The 21440-nt window shown below is 42.8% G+C and overlaps 1 protein-coding gene across 5 annotated transcripts in view; it reads left to right on the top strand.

The window, feature by feature from the left end:
• KREMEN1 (kringle containing transmembrane protein 1) overlaps positions 1-21440 on the top strand; it is a 70734-nt gene continuing 49294 nt past the window's right edge. Inside the window, exons 1-2 of one of the 5 annotated variants that reach the window (XM_055322810.1) lie at positions 1-179; positions 18869-19031. In XM_055322810.1, coding sequence (XP_055178785.1) covers positions 83-179; positions 18869-19031 — 260 coding nt within the window. In that variant the 5' untranslated portion in view covers positions 1-82. Of the gene's footprint in view, positions 180-535; positions 947-18868; positions 19032-21440 lie in introns of those variants that run through there. The other 4 variants (XM_055322811.1, XM_055322812.1, XM_055322808.1 and 1 more) reach the window with 4 other exon arrangements.

Raw genomic sequence — 21440 nt, 5'->3', positions numbered from 1 at the left:
TCCCGCTCCCATGGCCGCCCCCGGCTCCCCACGCTGCCCCCTCTCCCCCGGGCCGCGCCCCGGGGCCCCGCACTGACGGCCCATGGCGCCGCCCGCCGCCCGCCTCGCCCTGCTCTCCGCCGCGGCGCTCACGCTGGCGGCCCGGCCCGCGCCCAGCCCCGGCCTCGGCCCCGGACCCGGTGAGTGAGCGAGCCCCGGCGCCCGCCCTGTGCCGAGCTCGCCCGAGGGGCGACGCGGGCAGGCCCGGCCCCCTAGCCCCTGCCTCCCCGACTCCTTCCCCCAGCCCCTCAGCGACGCCCCCCGGCCCGGCGCCCCCTGCCTCAGGACCCACTCCCGGGACCCCTCAGCCAGGCCCCTCAGCGACGCCCCCGGCCGGGGCGGTCCCCGCCTCAGCGCCCCGAGCTTCCCCCAGCTCCCGGCCCCTCAGCGACGCCCCCCGGCCGGGCGCCCCCTGCCTCAGGACCCACCCCCGGGACCCCTCAGCCAGGCCCCTCAGCGACGCCCCCCGGCCGGGCGCCCCCTGCCTCAGGACCCACCCCCGGGACCCCTCAAGCCAGGCTCCTCAGCGACGCCCCCCGGGCGGGGCCGTCTCCTCAGCCCGAGGACCCAGGACCCCCCGCTCAAGTTCCTCAGCGACTCCCCCGGGCCAGGATGCCCCCTGCTGCCCCGGCACCTCCCGGGACCCCGTCCTGTCTCTCAGCGGCGCTCCCCGCCTGGAGACGCTACCTCGCCTCCCCGAGCCCCTCAGGGACTCCCTCCGGCGGGGATCCCCTCCGCCCGCTCCGCTGCGACGCCCCCGCGCCTCGGGGCTCCCGAGCCGGTGCGGAGGCGAGCGCGGCGGGGCGCCCAGCCCCTCTTTCCCGTCCCCGGCTGCGTCCGCTTGCCCGACGCTGTAATTTCTGCCTGGAGAGGAGAGGAGTTGACTTGCTCGCCCTGCAAGAGGCAGGTCCGTACCCAGCCAGGACGCCCCCTCCTTACCTCCGGGGCCGCCTTGAGCCTCCCCAAACCCAGGTGCGGGCCTAGCTCGGAGAGAGGAAGGAAGGGGTAATGGGAACCGCCCCCCTACAAATCTTAGGGTGCTTATCCCGAAGGTGCACTGCAGAGCCCCATTTCCCAGGTAATCCCACACCTTAAACAGGGTCACTCACTCCCCAGGCCAAGGCCAAGGGCAGGTCTTCCGAGGTGGGGCTCTGGACTAGGGTGGAAGCTGGGACTTTACTTAGCTTCCATACACACCCTTCTTTGCAGCAGCAGAACTCTTTCCAAGTGAGGAGCAGGCACGAGGGCGTTGTCTGGCCCAGTTACATTTCTGTGCAGGTTGTTTGGGTGTTGAGAATTGGGCCTTCGTGAAAGGGGCGGGAAGGGTTCATTACCGGTTTGCCGGCAGTAGGAAAACCAGCTGCGGGTTCTCCACCCAAAGTCACAGACTGTGATGTTGGAAAGAAAACTCAAGAGTTGCTTTGTTTACTTAACCAGCTTGGATGAGTGAAAAAGATAGGACTGGGTGTTGTCATTTACGGTGTGACTTCAGGCCATGACTCAGCTGTCTAAGCCTCAGTTTCCTCTTCTGTAAAGGGAGGAAAATGAGAACTCCCTTTGCTTGTTGTTTCGAAAATTAAAGTATATACTTCAGCTAACACCCACATATAGACGGCAGTCAATAAACATATTTTAATAATACTTTTTATAGTGCCTCACAGTTCACCGAGTGCTAGACACCTCATTTGCCCTGAGAAGGCGCTGAGCTTCCAGTCTGATTAAGCCCTGTAAAAGGCAGAGCCCGGCTTTAGATCAGCAGAAGGGGGTCTCTCCAAGTATTGTAGACCTTAGGCTCGGGAAGTGGTTTCTGAGTGATCGACGGATTTCAAGGGGGCTTCTATAAAAACTGCTACAGAAGTTTGATCACTGCTACAGAAGTTTGATCACTTCTGCTATTTGCTGTATGTCAGGAATGAAGGAGAAACTTTCCGGGAGCCAGGATATGTCAACATAACTGTAACCTAGTAACCCCTTAGCTCCACTTTGCCATCTGTGTGGTCAGGATTTAATGTCCTCTACAGAGACAGAGGTATGGGTGGAAATAAACTGGTTCGCCTTCTGGAAAGGGCAGAGTCATAGTTAAGTGAGCCAGCTCTGCTTATGTTTGTTAGAAGGTGGCATCCTCTCCTCGGGCACCTTTGCTTTGCTAGGAGGGGTCAAATGGAGCAACTCTTAGGCAGTTGGAATTGCAAACCCTGGTGTACTTTTATTTAGGAGTCTGAGTTAGGGACAAATAAATAACCATTGTGAGACGATTTATAATAAGTAGCCCAAGTTTCTGCCTCAGTAAGCTTCACCAGCAATTTTTCCTATCATCCAGGTATACCAGGGCTTTAGTGACTCTTTTTTAGTTCCAGAAGCAGTTTTAGGGAGATACCACATGGTCTAAAGGATCACATCCTGTCTCAAGACTGCCTACTAGCTTTTTAAATCCTTGAGGATGTGCCAAACTTGCCATTATATATTTTTGATACTGTAATTTTCTCTAAAATTTTGTGGATGGAAAAAATTATTTCAATACTTATATTCTGCACAATTTTATAATATATAAATTACTGGTGGTTTGCATTTTTGAATGCTGACTATAAAAACAGTTAGCTCATTCCCCGTCAATGCGAGTTCTAATTACAGTGTATAACCAATCCCAAATGATTTCCCTTCTCCTCCCCATTCTTCCTTTGAGATTCTCTTTTCCTTCACAACTGATAAGGAGGAAGACAGAGGTTGATGATAGACTCTAGACTCCCTTTTCAAGGAGGAAGGCTGCCAGGACCATAGGGCTGATGGGCTCTCTGAAGTGAGCTCCCATCTGGAATTTACTTACCTGCAGGGGAGAGCCTAGAGGTAGGAAGACAGAAGGCTGGGTAGAATTGTGCTATTTGAGTTTTCCACCGAAGGTAAGCTACCTGCTTGGATGTTTCACTGCATTTGGGGGCTGTTGAGGTATGCATCAACAGAGCTGCTCAACTCCGGGTTACATTTGCTGTGAATAACTTTTATGATGCTCATTTTCTTCTAAATCCTCATGTAACATTCATCCTGTTAGCTAGTAGTATGTTTATCATAAAACCCATGAGTTCAATGAACAGTGAGAGCTTCCTACTGTACAGAGTCCTGTCACTCTTAGAGATGTCATTAATGTTAGTTTACCTGATGCAACACAGGGGCTGATAGGAATAAAGTGAACTTAGCTTTCCTGCTTTTATGTTGACCCGTTATTTTTATGCTGTGAGTATTTTAAGAAACACAAAACTGTCAAAACTGACGTGATATCAAAGAACTCTGATGTTTTTATGAAAATTTGTTTTGGCCCCTAGACAAATTTTTTTTTGTATTTATTTATTTATTTTAAAGATTTTATTTATTTATTCATGAGAGACACAAAGAGAGAGAGAGGCAGAGACCCAGGGAGAGGGAGAAGCAGGCCCCACACAGGGAGCCTGATGTGGGACTCGATAGATCCCGGGTCTCTGGGATCAGGCCCTGGGCTGAAGGCATTGTTAAACCTCTGAACCACCCGGGCTGCCCTAGACAAATCTATTTAAATATTTAAGATATGCATGAGACCCTTTATAAATCTGAAAGCAAAAAGAAGTTCCATTTAGGCTCACTACTAATAAACAGCAAGTTGGTGTTTATATATCTATAGTTGGTGTTCTATATCTATACTTAATATAGATACTATTGATAATATCACTATTTAGCATAGTTGAAGCAACAGCAATAAATGATAAAGAAAATGTATTGCTTTAAATAGTTTCACAATATACAGATTAGGGTAATTTTTGGTGATGGGCAATATAGCATCTTTAGTTTAGAATTGGGGTCCTGTAATGAGACTCTAGGTCAGATGTTGGCAGACATTTTTTGTAAGGGGTAAGACAGTAAATAATTTGGGCTTTGTATGTAGGCTCTGTACTGTCTGTCCATTACTATTACTCCATTCTGACTTTTTTTTTTAAGATTTTATTTATTTATTCATGAGAGACACACAGAGAGAGGCAGAGATGAAGGCAGAGGGAGAAGCAGGCTTCATGCGGGGATCCCGATGTGGGACTCGATCCTGCAACCACGGGTTCACAACCCGAACCAAAGGCAAATGCTCAACCGCTGAGCCACCCAGGCATCCCTCCACTCTGACTTTGTAGGGCAAAAGGCAGCCAGAGACAAATATAAATGAATGGGCGTGGATATATTCTAATAAAACTTTATAGACAATGAAATTTGAAAATTTCATATAATTTTTATATGTCATAAAATATTATTCTTTTTATTGTTTTCAATCATTTAAAATTTTAAAAACCATTCCTAGCTCATGAGCTATACAAAACCAGGGAGTGGACCAGATTGGGCCTGTGTACTTTTCCAAGTCCTGCCCTAGGTCCATATGTATTGATTTTTTTTCCAGTGTTCACTGGTCAGGAAAGGTGAAAAGTAGGATTGTTTTTGGTGAATAAATGAACCCTTTACATTTTCCTATTATAATTTTAAGAGACATACAGGAAAATTGGTTAAAATGGTAAATTTTATGTATATTTTACCACAATTTAAAAAAAAAGATGAGGGGAAGTTCATGCACATACATTTAGATCTTTAATAATAATTTAAAAATGCTTTAAAAAGATTCAGTATGGTTCAGTGTGTGCTACATACAGAAAATAGTGTCTGCCTTGGAACTGGCCCATGGTTTGTTCAACTATGCAGATGTTGCTTTGGAGCAAACGATTGAGAGATCTGTTTCTCAGAGGAAAGCCCAGGCAGCAGGTGGCACCAGCCTGAGACACAGAAAAACAGCCAGGAAGATTTAAAAAAAAAAAAGAAGAAGAAGAAGAAGAAAACAAACTTCTATCACTTTCCTAAACAGTTGCATTTTATTTCCATGGTTCTGTTGTCATTTTTAAAATGGCCTTAAAAAACAACAATGTGCTTAGCATGGCTGATTATTTTGTTTTAATTAAAACATTTTTGAAAAAACAAAATGAAGCATTCAAACATACCAAGTTGATTGTGTCTGTACTGTGGAACAGTTAATGCAAAACACTTGAGAGAGGCCGGAAGTTTGGATTTGTAGCCTTTGCCTGAGTTTTTGCCTCCTCTAGGACAACAGAGGAAGATATGAATGTGTCCCTTAGAAAACTACCTGTGGAGTTGTTTTTTTGTTTTTGTTTTTGTTTTTGTTTTTTTACCTGTGGAGTTTTTAAGATGAGATCTCCAGCCCCCTGATGCCACTTAGCAGGTTAGTTTCTGACTGGCTGACTGTGCAGCCCCTGCGTGGGGCAGAACAATGGCTGACATTCCTTCCATATTCAGTTTGATCTGGAGAGTCCAGCTGGAACCTGGAAGTGTTAGACCGGGAGGAGCAGCCCTAGTTCACTCTGTATTTCCCCTCTCTGTTGTCTTCAGTGTCTTCTCAAGATGGCAGTGGCTTCTTCCCCAGACCTCACCTCTGAGACATTATCCTGGATTCAGACTGAAAATAGAAAGGAGAGAGGCCATTGTGGAAATGGAGGGTGGGTGTCCATACTTGCCAAAATAGACATTATACAGAAATTTGCCTTCTTCTCTAAGGAAATCTCTCACTCCCTGCCCACCCACCCCTTTTGGTTCTTCTTCCTAAGGAAATACCTCCCTAGCCTGGACTTGCAACAGTTTATTTTTCTTTTTACAATTTTATTTTTAAGTAATCTCTACACCCAGTGTGGGGCTCGAACTTACAATCCCAAGATCAAGAGTCATATGCTTCACCTACTAACCTAGCGTTCTGGACTTGCAACAGTTTGAAGAGAAATGAAGTTAGGTGCTAGGAAGCACCTGGCAGACAAAAGATTTTAGGCCACCTAACATGCAAGGTTGACTTTATTCCTCCTAATTACAACAGGACCCTTTAGGGGCTGCCCCTCTGTTAGGCCCAGCTTCTAGTTTCTCTTGCCACTGATTTAATCCTTGGCAAGTCGCCAAAGCATTAAACTTTTATTGTTCAATTTACCACAAGGGCGGACCCTGCTTCTAGTGGGCTGAGGAGGCTGCAGCCGTTTCCAAACCCGGGTGTCACACCACATTAGCAACTTCAGACTTTGAGGGCTGGATTTCTTTCAGTTTGGTTAGATTCTTGGTTAAAACCAGAACAGTATACTCACACTCAAAGTCTGAAAGCTAGGAAATAGTAAAAACAGCATAAGCAACTTTTAAAGATGATTCAAAATGGTTGCAGCATCAGCATGTAGAACTAACTCTGCCTGGTTTCTTTATGCCTTCCAAACAGATATGTTAAATGACTGTCCACGTTCCTTGGTGGCCTAAAGTTACATGAAAACATGGCAACCAAGTGGTCCTCTTCTACAAGGTAGCGATCATTAACCAGTGCCATCACAGTATGTAAATTATTTGCTGCTGTTCAATCTATAAAAATTCGTCTTCAAAGAAGGTTATTGGGCTGGTAAAAATATTTTTAATAATGACCACAGAAGCCATATTTGTTTTTCTTTGATGTTCTTCTGAAGACTCTTCTGGTTTTAATCAGATTGTTCCCACATAAAATACAGTGGAAATCTACAATAATAAAATCCCTATTCCTATGTCTATGGGGAAATAAACAGGATGGGGACTGTCCTTTTAAGGGGTTTTCCCCTTCCCTTGCCCCAGACTCAAAGCCTCTATTACTGGTGGGTGTTTTGGCATCAGTTAAGGGCCTTCAATCCTTCCCTCCCTCCATGTTTTGCTCTTTCATTAAAGTGTTTCTGTTGTCTAATTATATCCTTTCAATCAAATTAGAGACTGCAGCATCTGGTGAGGGCCGTAACTGCCGCCATCTGCACCTCGTATATACAGGCCTTTTCAGCTGAGAATCACTCAACTTCCAAATGGCAGGAAGAGATTTGGAAAAAGTTTAGTTGGAAGGGAGGTTAACTTAAAAGGAACATCTTCAAAGGCTGGGTATGACGCCTTGCTTGCTATGATGTGTGCATAGCCATGCAGAGCTTCATTGGCTTGGCTCACCAAAGATTCTTCTCTAGCACTTGTGGCAGATGAAGGGTTTTTGATTGTCTTAGCTGAAATGACTAGGCCTCTTATCCTTATTATGGGCTTAAGGGGGCCCTGGGTGAGCTGAGAATTTCTCCCTTGAGAAGAATCTTTTGTTACGTGACCACTGGTTAATGGATATAACACTTTCTGTTTATTTGACCATTTCTTCTAAATCAGTGGTTTCAACTGGAGGAGGTTTTGCCCCCTGGAGACATTTGGCAATATCTGAAACTTTTTTTTTTTTTAAAGAGAGAGAGAGAGAGAGAGAGTAGGGGATGGCCAGAGGAGAAAGAGAATCTTGAATAGGTTCAAGCTGGGCGTGGAGCCCAACACAGGGCTCAAGCACAACCCTGAGATCATGACTTGAGCAGAAACTAAGAGTTGGATCCTTAACTGACTGAGCCACCCTAGGCACCCCAAAAGATTTTATTTTGAGAGAGAGAAAAATCATGAGTGGGGGAAGGGGGAGGGAGAAAGAGAGGGGATCCCAAGCCAACTCTCCACTGAGCTGAAATCATGAGTGGGACACTTAACTAACTGAGTCACCTGGGTGCCCCTAATATCTGGAAACATTTTTGATTGTCACAACTCAGGGTGGGGTGGGGTAGGATTTGTTACTGGCATGTAGCAGGTAGAGGCCAGGGATACTGCTAAACATCTTACAATGCATAGGGTAGCCCTCCCTCATTGAACTGTTTGGCTCCAAATGTTAGTAGAACTAAAGTTAAGAAACCCCATCCTAATTGTATTATTCTTTTGTACTTCCCTTCACTGTGACCTCGGAGAAGGCAACTCTAATCAACATCTTGTTTCACTCATAAGAAAATAGACTCTTTATTATCCATATCTGAATTCTCAAGTAAGCATTTCTGACAGTGTTTTGGAAACCTAAGTGGCATAAGGATGTCTGAGATTAACCGTGTTTCTACTCTTCCTAGAGTACAATTGCCAGATTAAATACTAGACATTCAGTTAAATTCAAATATCAGATAATGAATAATTTTTTTTTATAAATCTGTCTCATGTAGTATTTGGGAATAATTACCTTAAAAAGTTGTCACTTTAATCATTTTTATCTTGGGACCAACTAACAAGTGCCTACCACATGCCTACAGTATGCCCAGCATCTCTGACTAGGACTCGTTCCTGTGCCAATTCATAAAAGACCACAACTTTGTTGCTTTAGATTTTACTTTAAAGATGTGCTCTAAGGATATGCTGTTGACCTGCTATTCAGTTCCCAACTCAAGAATTCTTATATTATTTGGCCATCCCATATCAACCAAGGGAAGCTAAATAGCCCACAGCCTAGCTTCCATGGAGTGTTGGCTGCCCTCTAGGGCTCCATTATATGGGAACTTTCTTGCTATCTGAAATTAACAATAGGGCATAGGCAATACTGATGAAACTTGTCCAGAAGCTGGATTATGTCAGTTTGTTTTATCTCCTTTAATACTAATTGAGAGTTTCAGAGAGGTTGGTCAAGAGATAGTGAGGCAAAGTGGATTTGTGCCAAGTGTCTCCTTGCTTAAAGCAAACTCAGAATATAAAAATGTATATTTTCATTACAGAGGGGGTTGATTATCCCTTTTACAAATAGCTTTGCCATAGATTTCCTTTTAATAGCAGATTTCTCTGGTTTAAGTAGCAAGTACTTGATTTACCTACTTTCCTGGAACTTCTCATATTCTCATAGGTCATTGCTAGGTAAGTCATGATTGGCTAGCCTAGAGTCCTGAGTTGGTGAGGAAACCAGGGCACTCTAAATATGTCTATAATGCACCCCCCCCCCAATTTCCCCATATACTTGCTTCCTTCATTCAGCTAATATTTGCCAGTCACATTCTGAGTGGTCTGTACTTGCTATTGATACAAAGATGAGTGAGGTGCTAGTGGAAGCAGGGCCAGATGCTTCTTGAGCAGTTAAAGTTGAGATCAAGTCTGACCAGGCTGTGGCAGCATGCACTGAGGGACCTGTCTTAGAGCCCCCAGTTCTGACAGGAGTGTATTGCTATCTGATCTAGACACTGACCTTTCAAGTAGTGTTCCATCTTTTTGTCTTGTTTTTGTTTCCTTTAGAGTTGATTCATAAGGCACTAAGTTATTGTCCATCAGAGAACTGAATTTTGAGCTTTAAAACATAAACTTCCTGTTTCCTTAAGTGAAAACTATGTTTATTGTGAAATTTTATGATTGAAGTAGATCCATTTGTACTCAAATATACGGATAGATACCATCACCAAAGTATGATAGAATATGCTCTGGTGGTATTGGCAATAAAATCCATGTTTAATTCATTAAACTTAAGTTCTGAGCTGAGGACTTCTGTTTGAGTGTGTCCATTCTTTCACTGAGGCTTGGCCTTATCTCTCTGTATATGTTATAGAGCTAGATTCTTTCTCAGAAGCTATCTTTTGGTCTTTAATCTGATGATTGTATAGTTTTTTATTCTTTTTTTTTAATATCCTAAAGCACTACTGCGTACTTGATTTAAATTTCTCAAGCACTACTGCATTTTCATGGTGACTGTTGCTGGCAGAAACACATGTCCTTCACAGTGGCAACCATGGCATGTTCTCAGGTGGGTCCTGCCTGGGTAGGAGTGGAGCATATTCAAGATGAGAGCCAGATGGGGAAAAAAATGGTTGGTACCCAAGCAGCACTGCATTCTGGGTTGTTTTTCAGTTTTTTATATAACTAACAATAAGGACTTCTCTCTACAGTGTTTTCACTGGTCTTCTGAACTTAAACCTCTGGTCTTATATTTACAGTAGGTTCAGTTTTCTTGGAATAGTCCTTTTTTTTTAAGAACTTTTTAAAATTTTTTAAAAAGATTTTATTTATTTATTCATAAGAGACATACACACAGAGAGAGGCAGAGACACAGGCAGAGGGAGAAGCAGTCTCCATGCAGGGAGCCCAACGTGGGACTCGATCCCGGGTCTCCAGGATCAGGCCCTGGACTGAAGGCAGGCGCTAAACCGCTGAGCCACTCAGGGATCCCTAGAATGATTATTTTTAGAGTAATTCTACTTTGGGCAAAAGTACAGCTTGTTCTATTGTCATTTCAACTGTTTAATACATATCCCCCCAAAAAATTAAAAAAAAAATACATAGCCCAAGAACATGATATGTGAATGTCTATCTTGAATTTAGATGACTGAATTTACAGCTGATTGAGTTTGTTTACAGTTTTTGAAAAGAAACTAAGGTAAATTAATTATAAAACAACATGTTTTCACAGTATCCTTTAACAAATTTTTATTATGGGAAATTTAGAACATGTGCAAATTAGAAGAATGTAGGGAAGTCATGTGTATCCATGTCCCAACTTTCATGATTATCAACCATGGCCAATATTATTTCGTTTGTACCTTCTTCATCTTCCCAACTAGATTATTTTGTAACAAATCTCAGACATACCATCTTATCTGTAAGTATTTCAGTACGTATCTCTAAATGAACTCTTTTCAAAAACATAGTAACAATACGTTACCATCATAACACTTAGAAAAACTAATAATAATTCCTTAATGTCATCAAGTATTCAGTCAGTAATCAGTGTTCAAATTCTCCTGCTTGTCTCATCAGTTGTTTTACAGTTTAACTCGGGATCTAAACCAGGTATGTTTAGGTGATGTGACAAGAGTCTCTATTAACTTAGAGGATTCCCCTCTTTTTCTTTTTTCTTTATTATTTATTAGTTGAAGATGTGGTTTCTTTTAAGCAAAAAAGAGTACTTAAGTACCTTTTTGATGGATTCAGGGCCCACATTGAAGGTGAGTTACTTTTTTTTTTTTTTTAACCAAAGAATTGTCACATGCATTAGAGAAACATGTAAAATTAGAGAATTTTATTTTATTGTATTTTCATAAGATTTTATTTTTAAGTAACCTCTACACCCAACATGGGGGTTGAACTCAGAACCCTGAGATCAAGAGTCATATGCTCTAATAACTGAGCCAGCCAGGTGCCCTAAAATTAGAGAATTTTAAGGTTGGAAGAGATTTTGAGCTATCAGTACACTCCAGTCACATCATCCTAGATTTTTGAACTTCAGTTCCATTATGATAGAATCTTGAAAATTGAATTTAAATTGAAGGGATATTGAGACCATCTCTCTCAAACCCCATTGTTTCACAAGTGAAGAAACAGGCCTCAAGTGTCCAGGTGATTTGCTTAAATCACACAGTGTCAGCTAGTTATCTGGTGTCCTTTCTCTTTACATACTGTGTATACTGAGAACCTCCTTCCCCAATTATCCTTTCTCTAGTCTAGATCTGATAACCTAAGTCTATATGATCATGGGAATCACTGCTCTTACCACAGCCATCTTGAGGTAGGAAAATGTTGGGTACTACTGCCTTCCCACAGTCATGTGTCTCTTTACTCTTTACTTCAGGGCTCCACATAACTGAAATAAGCATTCCTGTAGTGCTTTTGAGTGTCTGTGTGCAAAAGGCAGTTTTTCCCAGGAGCATGAACTTTGAAGATGTACCTACAAGTTCCCAGTGGACACCAATCTATACCAGAAATCCAGCAGAGTAGTAGTTGTGTTGAGCAGACATCTGACAATACTGTTATATTGCCCTCCAAATATTAAAAGGAGCTTTTTCCACATAGCCTTGTATTTCTTTTTTTTTAAGCCTTATATTTCTATAATTCTACCCACTTACTAGCTTTTAGAGATATTTTTAAAGGAACAGAAGATATTCCCATTGGAAAATGTTTTTACTGTCTTATTTTAAGATGCCATAATTGAGTTTAGTGTTTATTGATTCATGTTGATTCCAAACTGGGTCAAAACCAACTGAATTCTTCCAACATAGAATCACTAGAGATGCTGATGTGGTCCTTAACAGACACTTAACTTTGATGAATTAAAAACAGCAACTCTCACAGACTCATGAATAGAGATCCAACTAGTAATTCTACCAGAAAACTAGGAATATTCTAGAGTCACTATGAGAACATTTTCCTGTTTCTCAATAGTATGGTTTCAGACAAATAGTGTAATTAGAAATGATCTAGTTTTAGAGACTCTTTGAGAACATATTCTTCAACTTTATTAAATCTTATCAAGGAGCAGAATGTCATTTGGTTAACTGCTGCTTTCCTACCACAGTCTCATATGTCAAGTTTTAATTATTTTAAAAGAATGTCTCATTATAATGTTTTAAGCACGAATTTTAAAAATACTGTGCATGTACAAGCTGCCAGAGTTAAATTGCCTGGGACTGTATTAACTTAACATTTTCCTCACTTATAATAAGTACAAATATTTCTTTTTAAAGATTTATTTATTTTGAGAGAGAATACTTGTGTGTGCAAGCAGAGGGAGGGGCAGAGGGAGAGAGAGAATCTCCAGCAGACTCCCCGCTGAGTATGAAGCCCAACTGCGGGCTCCGTCTTATGACGCTGAGATCATGACCTGAGCCTAAACCAGGAGTTGGACACTGAACCAACTGAGCTACCCACGTGCCCCAAGTACAGATAATTCATTAGAACATATAAACAAAGCTTTGTTTCATCACACTTACAGTTGATATTTTGATTAGGAAAAATTTATTTGCTTCATTATGCCTCCCCGCCCCCAACCTTACTTCTTATTCATTGAATGTGTGGATTCAGCATAGAACTCACACACTATATATTTTCTATCCTGATGGTATCCTGATGGTGATAGTACCCTGAAAACTTTAAACAGAATTATAATAGGATGAAATGCCTATCTACTCTGATTATATTGCCTTGTATAGATAACTATTTTTGTGGACCAGAATGAAATATATGATCAGGATGGTCTCAAATGTATAATAAATTTGATTTTTTAAAAAAAATTATAATTACATAATAATAATAATTTATTGGGCACCTACTTGCACATCCTCCAATTCTTCCAATTGCCCTGAGCTGTAGTGAACCTAATCCCCCATTTTATAAGTGAGGAAATGGAGGCTCAAAGAGGTTAGCTGAGTACCTGTAGCTTGTAAACCAAGTAAGTCTCCCTAACTGCACTTTCCAAACTGTACCACATTGTTGCTAGAAGTATGCAAAACAGTATTCGATTTAAACTATTCCATAACCCTTGAAATTAAATATTCAATCCTATAAGTTTCTGTGTGTGTCTGTGTATTCCTTAGCTATCACTTATTTAGGGGGTCCTTAGACTTCATGGATCTTGGGGCTACATAGAAGGGCTTAAGAGGTTCCATGAGTGCTTCTGAAATTGTAAATATTGTGTATGTGGTATTTGTTTGAGGAGCAGGTCCCTATTTTTCAAACAATTCTCCAAGAGGTAGACTGACTTCGAGAATTTTAATGTGGAAAATATTTTTTGGTATTTCTAGGTCTTCTATAGCTCATGCCTCTAAAATTATTGAAATCTTCAAATACTTTTACATACAGCATGTGAATATGTGAGATCCTATGGATTTTGAGGTATAAATATCAAAGTTTAGAATATATATGACATCAGGTATTTTCTTATTAACCAACCCTTCGAAATTCCAAGCATAACCAACAATAATAGCTTTAAAAGAGAAAGCTCCAGCTAGCTTTTATTAGCAATGAAGGACTATTGAGCTTTCACCCAAACGTGAATTCTTTGCCTACAGATCTTACTACCATGGACATGACCTCCAGGCCTTCATAAGGTAGCAGGTCCTACAGAAAATGGTTGGCATAAAATCATTTGCTCAAGATCTTCAGCCACTGGTTTGATTATCCTAATGTGATTCTGCTTATCTCAAGGGAATTTTCAATAAAATTAGCATCTCCAATTTAAAAAATAAATGTCATATGCCATACTTTGGAGAATTTTGGTGATAGAGGAAAAGATAAAGAATTACCAACTTAGAAGGGTGGAATTAGTGTTCTGGGCGCTCTGATGCCAGTCTCATCGAGGAAGTTTTCTGCTATATTGCTAAATTTCTGTCAGGCTTATGTTTAACTTGAGGGCTGTTTCCATTCAATCCCCATAACAAAACCTTCAGAGTTCTCCCATGGAGGGATAGGGTCAAACAGATGAATTCTGTAAGGTAATTGGGATCTAGCCAGAGAAAATGAGGAAATGAAGTTTCCTCAGTGTTCACAGTTTATTATTCCTTCTTCCTCCGACACCTTCTCCCTAGACTTCCGAGACGCACACACTTTTAGCTTTTCTCCCACTTCCCAGGCCACACTTTCTCACTCATCAGTGCCAGGCCCTCCTCTTTCCCTGCCTGAAATGTTGCAGGGCCCCCGGAATCAGCCCCAGATGTCTTCTCTCTCCACACACAGTAATCCTGTTCTCTCCACACATCCGTGCTGTTCCTGGCACATTTCTAGCTCCAGTCTCTCTCGGCCTCTTTCCTTAGCTCCTGGCTCATCAAGCCATCTACTTCCTGTGTATCTCCACCCAGTGTTCTGAAGGGTATCTAAGATTTAACGCATCCACAGCCAAACCCTGGGTTCCACTCAAGGTACTCTGCCCCTCTTGTGCCCTCTCCGTTGTAGTAAATGGCATTTCCTCTCAGGCCCATGTCCTTGGGATTCTACTGACTCTTCTTTTTCTCAGACCCTATATTCAAAACCCCAGCAAATACTTTTGGCTCTGCCTTCAAAGCACATCCAGAATCCAGCCACATTTCACCACCTTTCAGCCACCAGCCTGGTCCAGGCCATCCTTTCTAGCCCGTCTTTCTGCTATAACCACCTGTTTGATCTCCCCACTGAGTTCCTGCCTCTCTAAAGTTCTTCCTCTACCCAGTAGCTAGACAGTTGTTTTAAAAGATAAGTCAGATCATGTAATTTCTCTGCTCAGAACCCTACACTGGCTTCCCTTTACACTCAGAACAAAAGCCAAAATTTGATTTATGTAACGCTCTAGACCTTGTGCATCCTGACCTGGCTTCTCTCCTCCCCCTCTTCTTCACTTCCCACCCACTCACCCTAATCCTGGTTAGAGGAGCTGCCTTTTAGTTCCCCAAACTTGCCAAACACGCTGGGGCCCACAGGGATCTTCCATTTGCTGTGCCAATTGCCAGTACTTCTCTTCCCACATTGTCTCTATGGTTTTGTTTCCTCTTTTTTTTTTTTTTTTAAGATTTATTTATTTATTTATGATAGACGTAGAGAGAGAGAGAGAGAGAGGCAGAGACACAGGAGGAGGGAGAAGCAGGCTCCATGCTGGGAGCCTGACGTGGGACTCGATCCCGGGACTCCAGGATCGTGCCCTGGGCCAAAGGCAGGTACTAAACCGCTAAGCCACGCAGGGATCCCCCTGTTTCCTCTTTTTGACCTCATCCCTGCTCAAATGCCTCCTTCTCTCCAGGCCTTTTCTGGCCCACCCTCTCTAAAAGAGAGCCCCTGCCATTCAGTTTCCATCCCTTTACTCCATTTTTCCATATAGTATTCCTCACTATCTGATATGAATTTGATTGGTTTCTTATAAGTGTGGATCCCCTGTTAGCATGTAAGCTCCATGACTGCAGTGTTCACCAATATAGCCTTAGTGCTGTGAACAGTGCCAGACACATGGTATGTACTGAATCAATACTTGTTGAATGGATTAATAAATGATATTCTAGATATGAGATCTATCACCTTTGCTCATTCCCTTTCACCGAATGCCTAAATATACAGCTGGCCATGTGATACTTTATTTTTATTGGTTTAAGCCATTTCTTACTTATCTAGCTAAAGCTTATATGTCAGTTTTACAGCAATAGACAATAAGGGAGGAGGGGTCCTCGTTATGCCCTTTGGTATTGTGATGAAATCAAGATGCGCACATCACTTTAATCCAGAATACTCACATTTGTTTTCCTTGTTTTTTTTTTAATTTTTATTTATTTATGATAGAGAGAGAGAGAGGCAGAGACATAGGCAGAGGGAGAAGCAGGCTCCATGCTCCGGGAGCCTGACGTGGGACTTGATTCCGGGGCTCCAGGATCGCGCCCTGGGCCAAAGGCAGGCGCCAAACCACTGTACCACCCAGGGATCCCCTGTTTTCCTTGTTTTTTTTTCCACAATTGACATGCACTGGGCAAACCCATTAAAAAAATAATCATAAAATATGGTATATTCTCTGTTTCCCTAATGCATCTGAGAAGAAGATTTGAGTCTAGGAGAAACACACTGAAGCAAACAAACCTGCACTTTGCTATTCCCCTCTCAGATGCCACATTATCCCCATTCACAGGACTGACAGGTGTGGATAGCCACCACATTCTTTTGTGTTACAAATCAAGTCATCTGAGCCTCTGGGAACACTGACCCCACCATCCTGCAAGTTGCTATCTATTCCTAAGGCCTTCCATTGGGTGGCTGGCCTTTCTGGCTCCCGGGCAACTCTTCAACCACTTGTGGTAGGAGATAAAAGATGTATTAACACATAGCAATTAAAATTCTAGCAATCGGCAAAAGATTGGCTTGATGCAGTTAGAATCATCTAGTCTAGTGGTTCCCAAGCCAAATTACTTAACAGAAGCACTTAGGCAGATTTTTAGAAATACAGGTTTCCAGGTCCCACTCTTACTCTGGAGTCGGGAGTCTCAAACTCTACACACACAGAATATTTCTTCCTGTCTAGCAGATCATATATATTTCTAGTGATAATAAATGCTATGAAGCAAACAAATGAAAGACAAAAATCTAGGAGTGGAAATGGTGAAGATGGGTTTTCTGAGGAGGTAACATTTAGTCTGCATTGGGAGGTATTAGGGGTAGAACATTTGGGTAGGAAGTAGTATGGTGTGTTTAGGGAATTAGAAACAGACCAGTGTGGCAGGAGCATAGCAAGTGACTAGAAGAGCTTAGGGTGCCGTGAAAGGAAAGGACTGGGGCCACATCACTGAGGCTTTGCAGGTAAGGATGAAGTGTTTGGGTTTTGTTCCCAGTGCTTACATTTTCCTGGGAACTTTGAGCACCGTGCAGAGAACAGATTGCAGGAGCATGGAAATAGAAGCTGTGAGTTCTGAACAAGGCTCTACTATCTTCTGATGGTGAACAAGACTAAAGTGGTGGCACCTATGATGGGAAAGAGAAGGCATTTTCAGGGTATATATATTAAGAAAGTCAACAGGATTTGCTGATGAGTGGGGAGTGTAGTAAGGGAAAGTATGGGGAAAGCAAGGATGATCTGAAGGGGTCCTTTTAGAGGCACTGTAGGGGGTGGTTGAGTGCCCCAGTTGCCCCAACTGTAAAATGGGATATTGAGGGATCTCCCTACCAGGTTGGTAGGGAATTGATATTTATAAAACATTTAGAGCAGAGCTTGGCACATGGTAAAATACCACATAAGCGTTACTGGTGCTGTGGACAATGGCAATTCATCCAAGGTCGCACAGCTGGCCAGCAGCAGGTCCAGGACAAGAAACCAGAGCTTTGCCTCTTGGTTCAGTGTATTTTATGCTACACTGAGCTGCCTCCTTCAATTACCTTTGAACTTTTGTATTTATGCACACTCTGGGTAGAGTGTTTGGTTGTTTTGGTACCTGATGAGTTGCACTAACTGTAACATATGAATGTCACACCAAGCATGATAAATTGCTATGATGTTCTGTGTGGCCTGGAAATCCAGGTTATTTTGGTTGTCCATAAAACCGTGCTATTCCAGACAAAACAAAGGGCCCAGATCGAGGGAGGAAGGAGGTACAGGAAGAGAGATGATTTGTGGATAGATTTTAAATATTAAAAGAAATATCTTCTAGAATGTAGATGTGCTCATGTTGTTCACATGCTTAGGTTGGAGCAGGCACATGCACTGCTCTGGAGACAGGGCTGAGTCCTTCATACCGGAAGTTATAGGTCAGTGCATGCCAGGGGAAGGAAAGAAAGAAAGCTGAGAATGTCAGTGTAACTCCCCCAGATTGTCAGGTTCCTAGTGATACATCTTAAAGAAGTGTTTGAAGTATTTCTATCTGTCAGTTTCAACTAAGCTAATTTTTAAAAATTGCTCTTTGTACTGTGCCTTTCTCATGAACCTCTATGAATTTAATGCATGCAATATGTGGGGGGAAATCCTATCAGCCTCAGTTCCCATCCCCCCCAAAGTCTGAGAAGCAGATTTTAGAAGCACATTGCTGCACCTGCAAGGATTTTGTCATTTTATTAAACTGACCTGAGATAATATTCAGTGTGTCTTGTAGGGAGGAATTTCGGAAAGAGGTAAGAGAAAATGCCAAGTTGGCCCCTGTTCCCTCTTGTTAACTATCTATTCTGTTGCATCTCTATCTAAAACAGTGTTGGGAGGACTGTTCTTCATTACCAGGGAATGTGAGTCATTCCCAGACTTGTGTGATTGGGATTCCAAAGCGTTGCTGTATCCGATGGTCTTATTAAATCCAAGTGTCAGTGCAGCCTTTCAGACTGTAGGGGAGAGCTCACTTACAGCTGGTGACCTGGTTCTAGTTACCACACAGAGACACTGGCGAGACCAGTGCCCCCCTCCGAGCACCCAGAATCCCTTGTGATGGCTCTTACCAACTGTTCCCAGATTTGGGGGTTTCCTGGTTCACTTCATGGGCTTCAATACATTTCAGCTCCCTGTTTATATCCTAGTTGGGATCTGTATACTTTAGGGGAAAAGTATCCGTAAAGTGTCTGTAGACAAGCTAGTGCCAAGGCTAGCCCAGCATTTGGAGGGGACTGCATTTCAGATTTACTCAGCCCTAGCAGTGTTAATTTCGTGGTGTCCAAGATCTAGCAAGAGCTATCCATTTCCAGCTGAGTCCAAACAAAACAAATAAAACATCGACCAGAGAGGGAGGAGACTATGGATGTTGCCAGAAAATTAGTTTTCCCTGTCTTTTCTTTCTCCTAGAATGTTTCACAGCCAATGGTGCAGATTATAGGGGGACACAGAACTGGACGGCGCTACAAGGCGGGAAGCCATGCCTGTTCTGGAACGAGACTTTCCAGCATCCATACAACACTTTGAAATACCCCAATGGGGAGGGGGGCCTAGGCGAGCATAATTATTGCAGGTAAGATGGGACCACACAGTGCTTTAAAAAGAAAATCTTTGACCTTCTTTTCCAGTCCCTTCCAGCATAGCTCACAACTACGGAAAGCTTCTTTGTCTCCTCTTGGCCAACTCAGAAAGCCTTTCTTGTTACTTTTTTTTTTTTTTTTTAATTTATTTATTTATGATAGTCACACAGAGAGAGAGAGAGAGAGAGAGAGGCAGAGACACAGGCAGAGGGAGAAGCAGGCTCCATGCACCGGGAGCCCGATGTGGGATTCGATCCCGGGTCTCCAGGATCGCGCCCTGAGCCAGAGGCAGGCGCCAAACCGCTGCGCCACTCAGGGATCCCGCCTTTCTTGTTACTATTTTAAAAATCTTCTCCCACACCTTGCTTGTGTGTGTGTGTGTGTGTGTGTGTGTGTGTATACATACACATACAGAGTCTACCACTCTTTTCAACTGGGATTGCTTTGATACAAAGGCTTTCAGAGCTCAGCTTTCCTGTATAATCACTTACATGTCTCTTGGGAAGGGCTTTCTTAGTTGGCCCTATCATCAGTGGACAATAGGTAGCAAAGCTTTCTAAGCTACTGTGAATGTGGTGGTCAAGCAGAGCACCATCTGTGGTCCAAACCTCCCTCTGCTTCTGAGCAAAGGAAGTTGTCCTACATTATCCCACCTCCTGCTAGCCCACAATAACCTTACTCTGGGAGCAGCTATAGCCATCAGACTTGTGATGTTTCCTTTCTTTCCTTAGAATAAGGTGTTTCTTTGGTCTTAACCTCCTATCTGACTCTGGCAGACTCTTCACCTGAGATCTTTTTTTTTTTATTTTTTATTTTTTTTATGATAGTCACACACACACACACACACAGAGAGAGGGAGGGAGAGGGGCAGAGACATAGGCAGAGGGAGAAGCAGGCTCCATGCACCGAGAGCCCGACGTGGGATTCGATCCCGGGTCTCCAGAATCGCGCCCTGGGCCAAAGGCAGGCACCAAACCGCTGCGCCACCCAGGGATCCCTTCACCTGAGATCTTCACCTGAGATACAAGAGTCTGGTAACTTCTCCTGAGATCCAAGGTGCTTCAGATGTGTACTTACAGTTTTCCATGGAGATGATCCATGACTTTGATTAGATTCTCAAAGTTAGCAGTGATCCAAAACAAGTTAAGAATCACTGGGCTAGGGAAGCCCAGGTGGCTCAGTGGTTTAGCACCGCCTTCAGCCCAGGGGGTGATCCTGGAGACCTGGAATCGAGTCCCACGTTGGGCTCCCTGCATGGAGCCTGCTTCTCCCTCTACCTGTGTCTCTGCCTCTCTCTCTTTCTCTGTGTCTCTCATGAATAAATAAATAAAATCTTAAAAAAAAAAAAAAGAATCACTGGTCTATAGGGACAAGAGCAAAGAAAGATTCTAAGCACTTTCAGTTATAGCTACATTTAAGCTATTTATACTCAAGATCCTGATAATGTGACTCATGGTTCAGCACTGTGTCGAATTTAGTTATTATTAGGACAGGTACAAAGGCAGCCTCTTGAGCCATCAGGACAGAGAGAAATGATCACTGAGCTACACTGTGAGCCATATGCTATGTCCCTGGTTCTACCAGTATGTTGGAATCTCAACCATGGTACTGTCAACCCAGGTGAGCCACCATATTCATACCTGCATTGCATGGGCCACACTGTTTACCCTCTCTCTCTATGTACCTTTGCTAACACTCCAGGACCCTTGTGGATGTCTTGAAGTCCCAGGCCTGTCATCCAGGTTACCCCTGTGCCTATAGCTCTCTCCTTTACCTCTGCTCTAATTTGTTCCAACTGGCCATTTCCCCACAGTTGCTGTTGGATTATTTTTTATTTGTTACTATAAAAATGTTAAAAGCTTTTCCAAAAAAATTCTCAAAAATTATAGATGAATATTGCTTAAATAAAGTCTCATTTGACATCTTTCCCCTGAAATCCTCGGCAAGCCCCATTTCCCAGAGGTAAGAGTTCGTATTACTTCACATTTTGCTATCTGTTGCATTTTATTGTTAAAATTTACACACACTCAACTCATTCTTTTACATTTTACTTTCAGAGTTATACATATTCATTAAAATATTTTTTGCATAATTAAAGCAATTAACCTCACTCTATCTCTGGTTTCTTTCTTTCCCTATTGCTATTCATAGAAATAGTTGGGTAGAAACCAGTGTTTGGGATTTTTGTGTGTTTGTTTGTCTTTACATGCTACTTAAATTCTTGTTCCAAAGTGTCTCTTGGTAGTGGGCTACTAGTTTATTATGCTGTTATTCGGTTGCTTTCTATCAAACACGACTTCTAAGAAGAGCTCCTGGGGGGACACCTGGGTGGCTCAGCGGTTGAGTGTCTGCCTTTGGCTCATGGGCGTGATCCTAGGGTCCTGGATCAAGTTCCGCATTGG

The sequence above is a fragment of the Nyctereutes procyonoides genome, unplaced genomic scaffold (genome assembly GCF_905146905.1).
Source record: "Nyctereutes procyonoides isolate TBG_1078 unplaced genomic scaffold, NYPRO_anot_genome, whole genome shotgun sequence".
Taxonomy (NCBI): Eukaryota; Metazoa; Chordata; class Mammalia; order Carnivora; family Canidae; genus Nyctereutes; species Nyctereutes procyonoides.
The sequence above is the reverse complement of the archived record's forward strand: the minus strand, read 5'-3'. Positions and strand labels throughout refer to the sequence as shown.